The sequence below is a fragment of the Squalius cephalus genome (assembly GCF_949319135.1).
Source record: "Squalius cephalus genome assembly, chromosome: 5".
NCBI lineage: Eukaryota > Metazoa > Chordata > Actinopteri > Cypriniformes > Leuciscidae > Squalius > Squalius cephalus.
The window spans coordinates 47334749-47348216 of record NC_137126.1 but is presented as its reverse complement, the minus strand read 5'-3'; the positions used below and the strand labels follow the sequence as shown (position 1 = coordinate 47348216).

Sequence of the window (13468 nt, the reverse complement as noted above, 5' to 3'; positions counted from 1 at the left end):
ATTGTACTGTAAAACATTGTACTGTAAATTTACAGTAAAATACTGGCAGCTGGGTTGCCAGCCACATACTGTATTTTTACAGCACTAGTACAGTAAACAGCATTTACAGTACTCCACTGTAATTACCAAATACAGAATATACCACATATTTTTACAATATTAAACTTGTCTACAGCAATAAATTGTATAGTAGTCACACTAGGAAAAAACAACATTTTCTGGGTTTTAAAACATTTATTTTGGTTAAAAGCAAAGATCAGAAAATTGCCTTCTGTGAACATGTTGGCTGAATTTTTTTTAAACATAAAATGCAATTTTAACACTTAACAACAAACAGATAACACTTAGCACTTAATTAAAGGGATAGTTCACCCAAAAAATTAAATTAGCTCAAATTTACTCACCCTCAAGTCATCCTAGGTCTATATGACATTCTTCTTTCAGACGAATACAATCGGAGATATATTAAAAAATGTCCTGGCTCTTCCAAGCTTTATAATGGCAGTGAATTGCTGTTTCTGTTTTGAAGTCCATACAAGTGCAAACGAAATCCCATTCAAAGTCTTCAAGTTTTCGCAGAAGTGAGGACACCTGTAGGCTTACAGTGTTCTTTTTTTGCACAACTTGGCCAGTTTTGTTTGAAGTTACTTGTCCTTTCTTTGTTTTTGATCCACGTTCAGGATTGATGTCAGGAAATCGTCTAAAAGGCAGAAAAGAAAGGAAAAAAAACAATGAAATATTATGGACTGAGTTTATATATTTTGACAGAGAGAGACAGCACAAAAGATGTGTAAATAAAAAACAGATATCGGTTTTAACGACTAATCTGTTTGGATAAAACTGAACAACATAAAAAAAAATGCAATGTTGGATGTTGTGATCAATAACTGATATTTTTTCTGCCCTGGTTAAAATACATCAACTCAATGTGTCTGTTTACATGTGCACTGTCAACTAACTAAACTTTTGGAAGTGGGGTTGCCAGATTTAAAGTTTTATTCTACAACTTTTAATATCATCCCCTCATCAGGTCCCATCAGAGTATCAGTGGAAAGGCAGCCATAGACTCTGTTTATATAGAGCACACATTGCCAGAATCCAGCCCAAACCTTTGTGACAGAAATAATTTAACTTTAATTGCAAGCCTTGCAATGTTTATTGCATACATGACTACATGATAATGTTAAACATGACATTTACCAGACTAAAATGCATGTTTGCACCCAAAAATGAAAATTCTGTCATTATTGCTCACCCTTAAGACTTTCGTTCGTCTTCGGAACACAAATTAAGATATTTTTGATGAAATCTGGGAGGTTTCTGTCCCTCCATTGACATCAATGTCATTGCAACTCTCAAAGCCCAGAAAGGTGGTAAAAACATTGGTAAATAGAACATATAACTACAGTGGTTCAACCTTAATATTATGAAGTGACGAGAATACTTTTTGTGTGCAAAATAACCCCAAAATAACCTCTTCTCTTACATGTCATTCTCCTACACTGTTTTGTGAGGATGAGTAGGCCGGAGTGTATTAAAGGGTAACTCTCGCCAAAATGCAACCTAGGGTCTTTTTGTTAATCTACCAGAGGCAAACTTTCATTTAAAAGCATAATTAGGATGGAAACGCCACTTAAGTTTGACCGTATTTTCGTTTTCGGTCTAATTGCCTTTTGAATGGGAGTGCTTGGACTATGATAGCATTAAAAATCGCTATTTTTTAAAACACTAAGGAGGCTCGACACAACATGAAACTGTGCTCGAAGTATCACCAGGGGCTCTACACATGAACTCCAGCATTGAGAACATTGTTTGTGTACACAGAGTTTACCAAAAATAAAGATTTTGAACAACTCACGGAAGCTGTGTCCGCCTGCATTTTGACAGTCAAAAATAGTCGATCTAATAACTATATTCTAGAGCTGCTGTAAAGCCAAAACAATCTATGTTACTGTAATTTCCTATTATCACTGTAAAGCTGCTTTGAAACAATCTATATTGTTAAAAGCGCTATATAAATGAAGGTGACTTGACACTGTTTACACTACGTCAACAGCGTAGGAGAATGACGTGAAAGAGTAGAGATTGTTGAATAATGTCGTTATTTTTTTGTATTTTTTTTTGTGCACAAAACAGGTTGCACCACTGTAGTTGCATGGATTATTTAAACAATGTTTTTACTACCTTTCTGGGCCTTGAAAGTTGCAAAGACATTTCTGTCTATGGCTGGTTCAGAAACCTCTCAGATTTCATCAAAAATATCTTCATTTGTGTTCTGAAGATTAACAAAGGTCTTACAGGTTTGGAACAACATGAGGGTGTGTAATTAATGATAGAATTTTCACTAATCCTTCAACTGAAAACAACTTGCACTGACATATCTTAAATATGTGACTGCCACTGTTTTGTCTCAAGATGCACACCAGTAATGTTTTTTTTTATTAGACATTTTTATAAAAGCTGCTTAAATACCCTAATTTTATTGAGGCCTAGACCTGTCTTAAAGGGTTAGTTCACCCAAAAATGAAAATGATGTCATTAATGACTCACCCTCATGTCACTCCAAACCCGTAAGACCTCTGAACTCTTCTGAAGACATCTTAAGATATTTTAGATTTATTCCGAGAGCTTTCTGTCCCTCCATTGTAAGTCAATGGACGTGTCACTGTTCACGTCCATAAAGGTAATAAAGACATCATCAAAGTAGTCCATGTGACATCAGTGGGTTATTTAGAATGTTTTGAAGCATCGAATATACATTTTGGTCCAAAATGAACAAAAACTACGACTTTATTCAACATTGTATTCTCTTCCGGTCTGTTTTCCATCCGCGTTCACGAGTCCATATTGACGCACCAGATAACACGTCAGCAGCGTCAATGTGGACTCGTGAACGCGGATGGAAAACAGACCGGAAGAGAATACAATGTTGAATAAAGTCGTAGTTTTTGTTCATTTTGGACCAAAATGTATATATTCACTTACAATGGAGGGACAGAAATCCTCTCGGAATAAATTTAAAATATCTTAAGATGTCTTCAGAAGAGAAACGGAGGTCTTACGGGTTTGGAGTGACATGAGGGTGAGTCATTAATGACATAATTTTCATTTTTGGGTGAACTAACCCTTTAAGCTAAGCCCAGTATGGAAACCAGGGCCATATTGTTCATACCAGTAGTCAGTCAGCTTAATAAATACTGTCAAGACAAGTCACAATTCAGTCTAATAGTTATATGAATGGCAAATATGCTAATGACTAACCTCTGAACAAACTCAAGGTGCTGCCTCTTCCTGGTACTGCAAGCTGAAGTTATAGGAGGAGGCAAACAGCGCTGCCAGGCCAGCGATGAAGCTAGGCTGTGATCCTTTCCACACACACCTTGACCTTCCAAACGTAATGTCCAGCACTGGTTGCTTAGAGATTGACCTGTAATTGAAAAAAAATAAAATAAAATGAATTAATAAATAATATTAATAATTAAAATAACTATTGTGGGTTCCACTGTGGTTCGATGTAGTTGTCTATCTATTCATAGTTCTATAAATTAAAATTTTCACCTAAAAATTAAAATTGATTAGGGTTAGAAGAACACTAAAACGCACTGCCATATTATTTTGCTTGTTTTAAGCATAAACTCACAAAATTTTTACTTATTCTTTCAGAAAACAAGACACTTTTTACTTGTCAATGAAATGCTTCTTCATGTAAGAATTTTAGATATCTGGACTGGAAACAAGAAAAAAACACTAATTAAGAAAAACATATTTTGCAGTGGAGTGAGTAAATGATGGCTTTTCATTTTAGGTTTAAACTTAAACCTTTAATGTTTACATACCAGGAAATAAGGCGTGGACTCTCTGGCAAATGTAGATTGCTGGACATCAGCGTTGCAAATTCCTGAAACAATTTTTAAAAAGGACAGCACAACCATGATCAACAGAACCAAAACATAAAACATATATTACAGATTAATGAGATTTGTTGAATATCATCTACTTATCTGCTTGAAGGATAACACCGTCTAACTTCTCTTTGAATTGTTAGGCAATTTGTAGGAACATATGGCATGGCAATCAGGAATACTACATTTGAAAACAGCATTAACATGGATTTTTTTATGCTAGCAAAATTGAAAATTCTGACAATGATTCAAAAGCACGATCACATAACTGACAGCATTTGATAGCATTTTTTTTTTTTTTTTTACCACATAGACTATAACTGTAACACTACTTAAAAGCACTTACATTAGCACTGGACCGTCATCAGATTACAAAGCCTGAAACGAAAAATATATATCAAAAGCAGGTCATGCAAATAACATGGTATATGTTGCCTATTATGTGAAATATCGAAGTTAACGTTAAATTACTTGGTAAACAGGTGGAACAGAGTGAATTGTTTGCGCGGCCGCGGTAGAAAACCGCGATCGCAAAATCAAACCAAATAAGCATTTGTGAAAACAATGTAGAAATGCGAACGCAAAAAAACAAAATATATTGGCTTACCGTATCACTCAGTTGAACAATTTTCCATCTTCTCAAACTCTAAATCCCACTAATCGTCACAGGCGCAGGTTATTCAGATGACAAATTCTTCCATCCGTCTTCATGTAACATTAATGTCGCCCATTTTCTGCTGCGTCACAGACAACTAATGTTTCAAACACGAACCGAAGCTCACAAAAGCTTAAAAATTGCTCACAGATTCGCAGACACTGTTTATCTTGTTAACAGGAATGATTATTCTGTTCAGTTGAATCCCGCTGACAAATCAAGTTTGCCTGTAGTAGCTACATGTCGGCTCGCGTCACATTTGAACTGAATTGAGCGCGAAAGAAATCAATCCCACAATGCAGTGCTTTTACAGTATGATACTGTATTACGAATTTATCGGGTTGAAAACAGAAATGTGCTGTATATTTACAGCTGTTCTGTAAAATATACAGCCTAATACTGTATTATGGAAATACAGTACAATTCTGTAGGAAATTCGCTGTAAATTTACAGTAAAGTTTTACAGTGTGCATGCCGCTGTTACAACATCATTGTTTGTTTGATGTGTGTGCGTTCTTGACAACGTAAGTTTCCATCAATATACTTTAGATGAACATGTATGTGTATAAGTAGACGTATGTTTATTCAATGCTATTGTTGCTTTGTCGTTATATTTATGCATGTGCTAAGAAGATAGTTTCGATTAACAGACATTGACAAATAGACGATCACGTTCTGTGTTTATTGCAGATGCATATATTAACCATACTGATATTGATCGCTGGAATATTTGTTTGATGTTATTTATTATTCTATTTACAATTTGAGGGTATTTTTAAGTGATTTATCACGAGTAGGCCCATTTGATCTTGTTTAGCACCAAATCTGGTGGCTGTGTTCTGTTACTGGAGCAAGAGCTCCGCCTAGTGGTTATTAGTTTAATTGCATTTAATATTGCAATTCCCAATTCAGTGTTTCTTTATTACTGCAATATATATATTTGCCAGCATTGTATTTAAATATTTGATACTTTATTTAATTTATTTTTGTTATTCATTTATTTCAGAAACCACACACAATCACACATAAACCTACAAACTACTTGTGGATTTATTGGAATAAATCAATGCTTGGGAACTGGAGCTGTCATGAACTTCTTTGCTTACAAACCTTCTGATCGAGGTTGAGGATTAGATGTTTACAAACCAGTACATCTATGCACATACATCTTTAACATTTACGTCTGTTCAAAATGATTCTTGACTGAATCTCTTATATGATCTTTTATAAATTATTTTTGGTTTCCTAACTTTTCTGAGTGTTCACATGCTTGCTAAATAAAATATAATATATTTTTACGCATGTGCCTAAAGGCCTTAAACCGCTTGAACCCTGATAAATGCTGCTTGCAGCTTTAATGTTTATTGTTTCAGCATAAAACGATTTTAGTAAAGTGAAGTGAATCTGGTGTTCACATCTTCATATAAACATACTGACACAGGCACTGGTGGTTTGAATATTGAGTTTAATATTGAGGAATGAAACCTTTTTCAATAGTTCCTCTATACAGTATGGTAGCTCATTGTGTGTCTGTTATTAGATCAGACAGACTATTTTCTGCTGTTAGTGTTTAACTTCAAAGGGGATCAGTGGGTCACTGAGGGCTTTAGGGTACTGGACTCCAGACACAAACGGGTGAAAGCCTCCAGTCTCAGTAGCTTCACTCCCTTCAGTCACTTTATCGCTGCAGATACCTCGACATAACATCGCATGAAGGCACTTATCATCTACTCCAACCTTCACCTGAGAGAGAGAGAGAGAGAGAGAGAGAGAGAGAGAAAAAGAGAGAGAGAGAGAGAGAGAGAGAGAGAGAGAGAGAGAGAGAGAGAAATTCACTTGGATTTATATGTGATCTCTTCCATGTAAAACTCTGTTCACATTGATAGCGAGCTAAACACATTTATTTTCCATGACACAGCAAACATATTTCTACGAGTTCTGCTACAGTGACCGTTGTAGAGATTTGAGTGTCCAGCAACGCTACAAAGTTGAGAAGTTTTCTCTTATACAAATGCAGAGAATCTTTATACTGTGACTTTTACCTTTCAGAGAGGACAGAAAAATGACTGGACACATCACATTTGTTTAGGACACACTGCTATAGTTGGCTTGTTGATATTGGAAATACAAAAACATCAAGCTCAAAATTCATAAAAACAATACAAAACACTAATTTACCTTGACCAGATAGTTTGTCGCCCCATACCACATCTGAACCATATAGGTTTTAGGATTGAAAACATCAAAATGGACTCCAGCCTGCTTCGCTACCTGAATAAACAAATGCACATTTTATATTCATCTATATTATTATAATTATTCTTATATTATTATTTAAAAAATATTTTGTTTATTGATCTCTAGGGAGGTATGTCTATCAGTCAGATCAGAAAACTTATGTAAAATGTTTTGTGACATTAAGAAAAAAGTAAAACAGTTCTTAAATAATTTCGCCAACACATTTTACAACATAACATGCTGTGTTTAACAAAAACACATTTACAACATAAGTGATTTTCAGTCTCCTACCTCAATGCAGATGTTCTTCATCTCTTCAGTGACAGGCGCCTCTAGGCTCCATTCTCCAATGATTGGCACTGGTGTAGTCATTGTGATGGTGATCAAAGTCTGGATGAAATAAACTGTATTATCAGGCAGTTTGTCTCACAGATTGATTCTGATCCACTATTTATGCTGCCAAAATCTCATGACATCAGTCGTCATTGTAATTCCATGTGATCACATCAAAGAGACTGAATGAATAGGTGGAGTTTCACTTTAGTGCGTTGTGTAATATTCAGTTCCTGTGAAATACTGTATACATTAATATGGTACACAAAAGTACACTAAATACACTTAACTTATGCTTTACTACAATTTAATTACTACTAAAATATACTTTTAGTAACTAATTAAAATGAGTTGTTTCAAAATAGCACATTTCAAGTTAACTAATCATTAACACACTTGAAGTATACTGATAATTAGTCTGGCTGCAAGTATACTTAGCATATTTTTTTTTTCCCACCAGGGTGTGTATAAGTGATGGTGAACAAAGAGGAAGAGGATGAGTACGATGAAGAGCAGGTGCGGAGAATGTTGTCGAGGCTGGATCTGCTTTAGGGTTTTTCCCTTTGCCTGCAGAGATGATATTGTCTGTGATGTGGACTATGTCCTCAGGCCGGACCCAACATGAAGACATGATGCTGAAGCAGAATCAATCTCTCTCACTGACTTTGATTTTGCAGTTGCACAACTCTTCTGAGTGTACAGGAACATGCTTTTCATTTAGAGTTTTATTTACTGTAACCCTTTTATCTTTTGCAGTTGGGTTACTGTATTTTCACAGTACACAAGTGCTGAATGACATTCAATACTATACAATATTCAGTAGAATACTATAATTGCAGTGCATATACAGTATACAATTTATTCATCTTACTTCTTTAAGTTGTCATTAACTATACTTTTTATGTAATTGCAAAATTTTTTGCTTTGTTAAAATATACTTTTTTCTGTAACTGCATGCTTTGGATTCTGTGTTCTCCATCTTTTTTGTTGATGTGTTAGGTTTTTCCTCTGCTTTCTGCGATGCCATTCTGTCACGTATAACTAAAGAAAAACTAAAGGAGAGGACACAAGTGCAGAAAGAATATTTATTAAATAAAAGAAACATGAAATGAAACAAAAACCCTCAAGGGGGAAAACATGAAATAACCAAAACTACAACTTCAAAACAACATACCGGGGTTTCACGGGAAAGCGGGAGACGTAAACAAGACAACGATCCGACACAGACTGCAAACACAAAGGAACTTAAATGGGACAAATCAGGCAGGTGATGAGGGAAAAACAGGTGGGGCAAATGAAACCAATAATGAGATAACAAGGAGGGTGGGGTCAAAACAGAGACAGGAACACAAACACCACATGTGCTACACGAGACAGGACAGGCATGTGACACATTCTTGCTTTAGATGTCGTCACGGCAGCATCAACATTTACTTCTTTCACTTCAGACTTTTCTTTCTTATTATTGGCTGCTGACGTTTTATGTCCTCATTTTGTCTGACCTGAGTTATCGTTTCATCCCATGTCAAATTTGGATCTAGTTGCAGTCTTTCTGAGAGCTTTGCATCTCTTATGCCCACTACAATATGGTCTCTGATCATTTCCTCATGGAGGTCACCATACCTGCAGTGTTTCACAAGCGTATACACGTCCATGATAAAACTCTCTGCTGATTCACCAGGCTGTTGAAATCTGTTGTTGAATTTTTCTCTTTCATACTGTAAAAGACACAATGTCTGCCAATAAAGTGCTCACTTAAAGCCTTCTTGATGTAAGGACTGATTTTCATGCTAAGACTAAACTCACCCTGCAATAAAGCCATAAAATGTCCACTCCCTGGACAGAAGATAGCAAAGACAGAGCACAGGACCTTGCCCTGCCCAAACGTATCTCCTTGTCTCCTTGTTTGACTTCAACTCATCCCCCCTCTCCCTCCTCAAGTCACTGAAGTTCACTTAGAATGTCTGTATATCACATATGATGTATCTTGTGAATCTATTCCTTTTCCTTATAACAACTAATGTAGGCAATTTTATAATGATGACATTGTGTATTTCCATGTTTAATTATGTGATATACTAGTAAACTAAAAAATGCATACCACTAGTAAATATACTAGTTATGGTGACTTTCTGCTACCATTCCTTGATTCATCCAGACCAAGTCTAAATTCCACTACCAGATCACTGCGGTAGTGAAGAATTTGGTGATCAAATGACACCTGCTCACTAAATATATGATTCTGAAAAAGAGACCTTATTTACCACTCGCACTTTTGACTTTTGAGTTTCACACTTTTGAATACATCATGTCTTGTTATTTTGTGTTCTTGTGTTTATCCAATAACTTTTTTCTCATCTTACAAGAACCACAAATACATCAGTGTTCAATTATTGCATGGCCATTCAGAAGTTGTTCAGGTGTCTCACACGCAATGGAGCGTCATCAGTGAAATCATTCCTTCAACAATGGAGTTCTGACCTGCCCGGCAAACCAAACCTTCTGCTTGAAGGTGACTGAGGAGGACTTCTCAAAGGGTCAGTTAAAACATTCTAGGGAGGACACAGATGTTTCCGCAAAGCATTATAATGACACTTTCCACTGACACTTTCTGATCATGCTGACCAACGCAAACAGACTTGATACAACGAGTCATTCTACAGACTGAATACCACCGCAACCAAGTGCAGGTGGAAGCAAACCCGACCAAGAGGGTCATGTGACACCCTTTCCAGCTGCTGCAGCATCCATGCATTCTGCCATACTTTCATGTTAATGTTCAACCAGTCTTAATGCTGTTATTTCAGGTGAAGACTGGATTCCTGCACCAATCGACTAATGTTGCAGACAACAGTGGTCAGCCCTATGAACACTCAGAAAATAACACTGAAAATGTGGAAGCAGGAAAATGTACAAAAATGTCCCATTAGGCCAATCTAAATCTCTGTCCCAATGGGCCAGGGGCCATCTGTAAGAACTGATTTTCCTGCTAAGACAAAACTCACCCTGCAATAAAGCCATAAAATGCACCCACAGAAAATGCACCCACAGAAAATGCACCCCCCCCCCCCCAAAGAATCACAAAGTTCACAAAGAATGTCTATATCACATATGGTGTATCTTGTGAATATATTGTTTTTCCTTTTCATGTTTGGTATCATTTTAAGTGTCTCAGTGCGATTGGTAAAATGGTCTTAATTTCATTGCAGTCATTAAAGAGAAAGATTGAGAACTTAGGAGAATCCTGTTCTATCTCCCGAAACCAGCTGTTACCCCCTGGGGTACATAGATTGACCCAAACATCTCTAAACAATATTGGTATAACCCTTTTGTTCTGGTCTGGGTATTTAAGGCTAGGTGACAGAGCAGTCTTTGGGACCCTTAACCAGGATCATCTCCCATACAAGTGCTGTTTCAGTGTTTTCCCGTTAGAAAGCACTGACACACCACTGTGTGTCTCTGTCAGGAATGCATTGCTTAATTTTAGAGTAATCTTTGAGTAAATTATGTCATGTATTTATTATTTCTGAATTGGCTTTTAATCATTTACTTGTGTAACTGGCATGATACATTTATACCTGACAAATAAATGTTACATCTTGATTTATTCTGAAGTTTTCTGAAATCATCATAGTAGACTAGAGGAGGCTGGTGCTACCGCAGCTCTGTGTCCAGGATAGGTCAAACTAAAGGCGCATATGAACGGAGCAGTAGCACGTCATCTGAAGACCTTTTGATTTCTGTCTATCACTGACTTGGCAAGTTGTACGGAAGTGGCTAAATAAACTACACTTTTTTTGTATGAGTGAGCAGTAGGCAACCGACTTAAGAGGTATTAGCAAACCCTGCACCCTCTGACCAAGATCAGACTGGCGAGGCTGTGTCCGTGAGATCCACATAAACCCGGGGTGTGTGACTCTGTGCGGCATTGGGTCCCTTAGTAAATTAATAATTGAAAGTATGGGATACTCAGAATATTCAAAGATCTAAATGAATTCATAATCAATATTTATGACTATTTTCTAATCAGAAACACGATCTAAATTTGATTATCATTTGAAATTGGAGTCAGATTAAGCGTCGAGCTAAAGTAATATGGAAACTAAATTCCAATAAATTAAGTGAACTTCACTGGATCGCTGAAAAGACATACACGCATTATTCCTTCGCCCACCGTTGGATTCCGTCGTTGGGCCAATGGGTGGTCCTTACAATATGTTGTAGCCACGACTAAACTAAGTGAACAGTACATATCCCCTCCCGGTCACCATACATTTGTGCTTGAGATAAATTAAAAAATGGCACTTTTAAAAAAGTCTATCAGGTTTGACATGAAGTGCAGGGAAGCAGAATAATATTTTTAAAATTATTGGATTGAAAATCCTATTTTTTTAATCAAAGATTAAATACAATTTTTAAGATCAATTTAAACAATCTTCCAAACAATCTTTACAATGCATTACAAGTGCATGAGAAAGTGCTGAACACTTTGTACCAATAGTGATACAATTCCAGTGAAGAGCAAAAAGATAAGCTTAATGAGGGATGATTCATCATTTTTGTTTACCTTAAATTCCTCTGGAGTGAATTAGTTCCATGGAATTGTCCACTTTTTCAGCCCCTTTGTTGTAACCACACTTTCAAACTAAATACACAAAATACAACTGACTTACTCAATATATATACATATTTTTTATCCTTTATTTAACCAGGATAGTCCTATATAAAATCTCTTCTTCCAGGGAGCCCTGGCCAAAATAGCAGCACAAAAAGTTTCACATAAACAGTATACAAACATAAAACTCAGAATCTTAAAATGTTATCCAGCACTCATAAAATAACAACAAAAGCTACTTAAAACATGCACACGTTTCCTTTAAACTGGTCAGTAAGAGATTTTTAAAAACTTTTAAAGAGGGGAGTTTCTATCATTATTATACTCCGCAGCTCATTCCATAACCAGGAAGCATAGGAAGAGAAGGCGGTTTTACCAAGCTCTGAACGTACTCTAGGAACCAAATATCTAAAAATTCTTAAATCAAGATGCATTTACTATAGTAAAATGCCATAAGATATTGTTTTCTGGGGGGAAAAATCCAAATGAAGTGAGTTTTTACTTAAAACAAGCAAAATTATCTGCCAATGGGGAAAGAAAAATAATCTTAATTCAAACAGAAACAATATAATTTTTCTTACCCTATTGGTAGATAATTTTGCTTGTTTTAAGCAACAACTCTAATTTGTATTTATTTCCCCAGAAAAAAGACATAATATCTGATGCCATTTTACTCATCTAGTAAATGCATCTTGATTTAAGAATTTTTAGATATTTGGACTGGAAACAGGAAAAAAAAATACTTCTGTTTTCAATTTAATTCCCACAATGCATGTGTTCAAGTAACATGCTCACTGACGCGTCCACGACAGCGACAAACACCTCGAGATCCAAAAGTCTCCATATTGAAGACATGAAGAGCTGAAACAGGGTAAATTTATATCCTTTCCTCCCACATCCTTTCCCAGAACTAGAGCTCAAACCTCCACGTCCAGGTCTGTAACAAACATCTTGATCTCAGTTGTGGACGTGGGGCTCATGGAGGGCCGGTGGAACAGATCGAGTCCTTCGGCTCAGTGACTCTTCAATATGGAAGGTTTTTTGCTCTTCTTTGCCCTTTTGCTGAAATAAACATGTTCTACTCAATCATATAAACGTCTTCAGGCAAGAGCTACACAAGTCCGTTTACTCAAATGACATGAGATTCGCTGGTATCTATAAGAGTGGAAAGAGCAACTGGTATTATGCAGTTATAATAGATGGACAATAGGGCTGGACAATATGATGCTGGAGTTTAGATGATCACAGTAGCAAAGCAAAGTCGCAACCTGCTGCATTACTATAGAATGTATTAAAGCAACAATCTATAATTTTTTTCGCTGCCAAGGGTTACTAACCTCTTACAATAACAAAGATTATTTGAGGCGTAGATTGATGTAAATGAGTAAATGAGTGTGGAATCATGGAACTTGTCGTCATGCCGAAGGATCTAACGTTAATATTGTTTAAGTGGAAATGTTTATGGATGAGTGAATACATTCATGTTTTTTAACATGACTGTGGTATGAAGCTGGGTGTGATTGCTAATGAGAGACATATATCAGCGCCACACGCGAGTCCCACGGATATAAATGAATGAGGACGTTTCTTTCTACCGACCGAACCGCAAGTGCAGAATTACTGCTCACACAGATCAGTTTATTTGATGAATTAAACTGTGAGGTAACACTGCGCTGTTTCACTTGGTCTAACATTGATTAGTTTTAGTTTTATGTACATGTGCTC

At 36.3% G+C, this 13468-nt stretch overlaps 1 protein-coding gene and 1 long non-coding RNA gene across 4 annotated transcripts; both read right to left on the bottom strand.

Moving 5' to 3' along the window:
• Positions 1–394: 394 nt before the first annotated feature.
• Positions 395–4910, bottom strand: LOC307159359. 3 transcript variants are annotated; one of them, XR_013821363.1, is made up of 5 exons: positions 4510–4910; positions 4249–4280; positions 3837–4083; positions 3262–3427; positions 395–700 (listed from the first exon to the last, which is right to left on the bottom strand). It is a non-coding gene; the product is annotated as an uncharacterized lncRNA (long non-coding RNA). The 3 variants fall into 3 exon arrangements; XR_013821364.1 differs by lacking the exon at positions 395–700 and adding an exon at positions 1296–1352; XR_013821365.1 differs by lacking the exon at positions 395–700 and adding an exon at positions 1591–2489 and having other exon boundaries at positions 3122–3427.
• A 1210-nt stretch (positions 4911–6120) lies between these two features.
• Positions 6121–7167, bottom strand: LOC307159162 (cystatin-B-like; the record flags this gene model as incomplete). The annotated part of the gene is made up of 3 exons (XM_079872374.1): positions 6121–6300; positions 6736–6828; positions 7087–7167. The coding sequence occupies 3 exons, from the start codon at positions 7165–7167 to the stop codon at positions 6121–6123; spliced, it is 354 nt and encodes a 117-aa protein (XP_079728500.1).
• Between the last annotated feature and the right edge of the window lie 6301 nt (positions 7168–13468).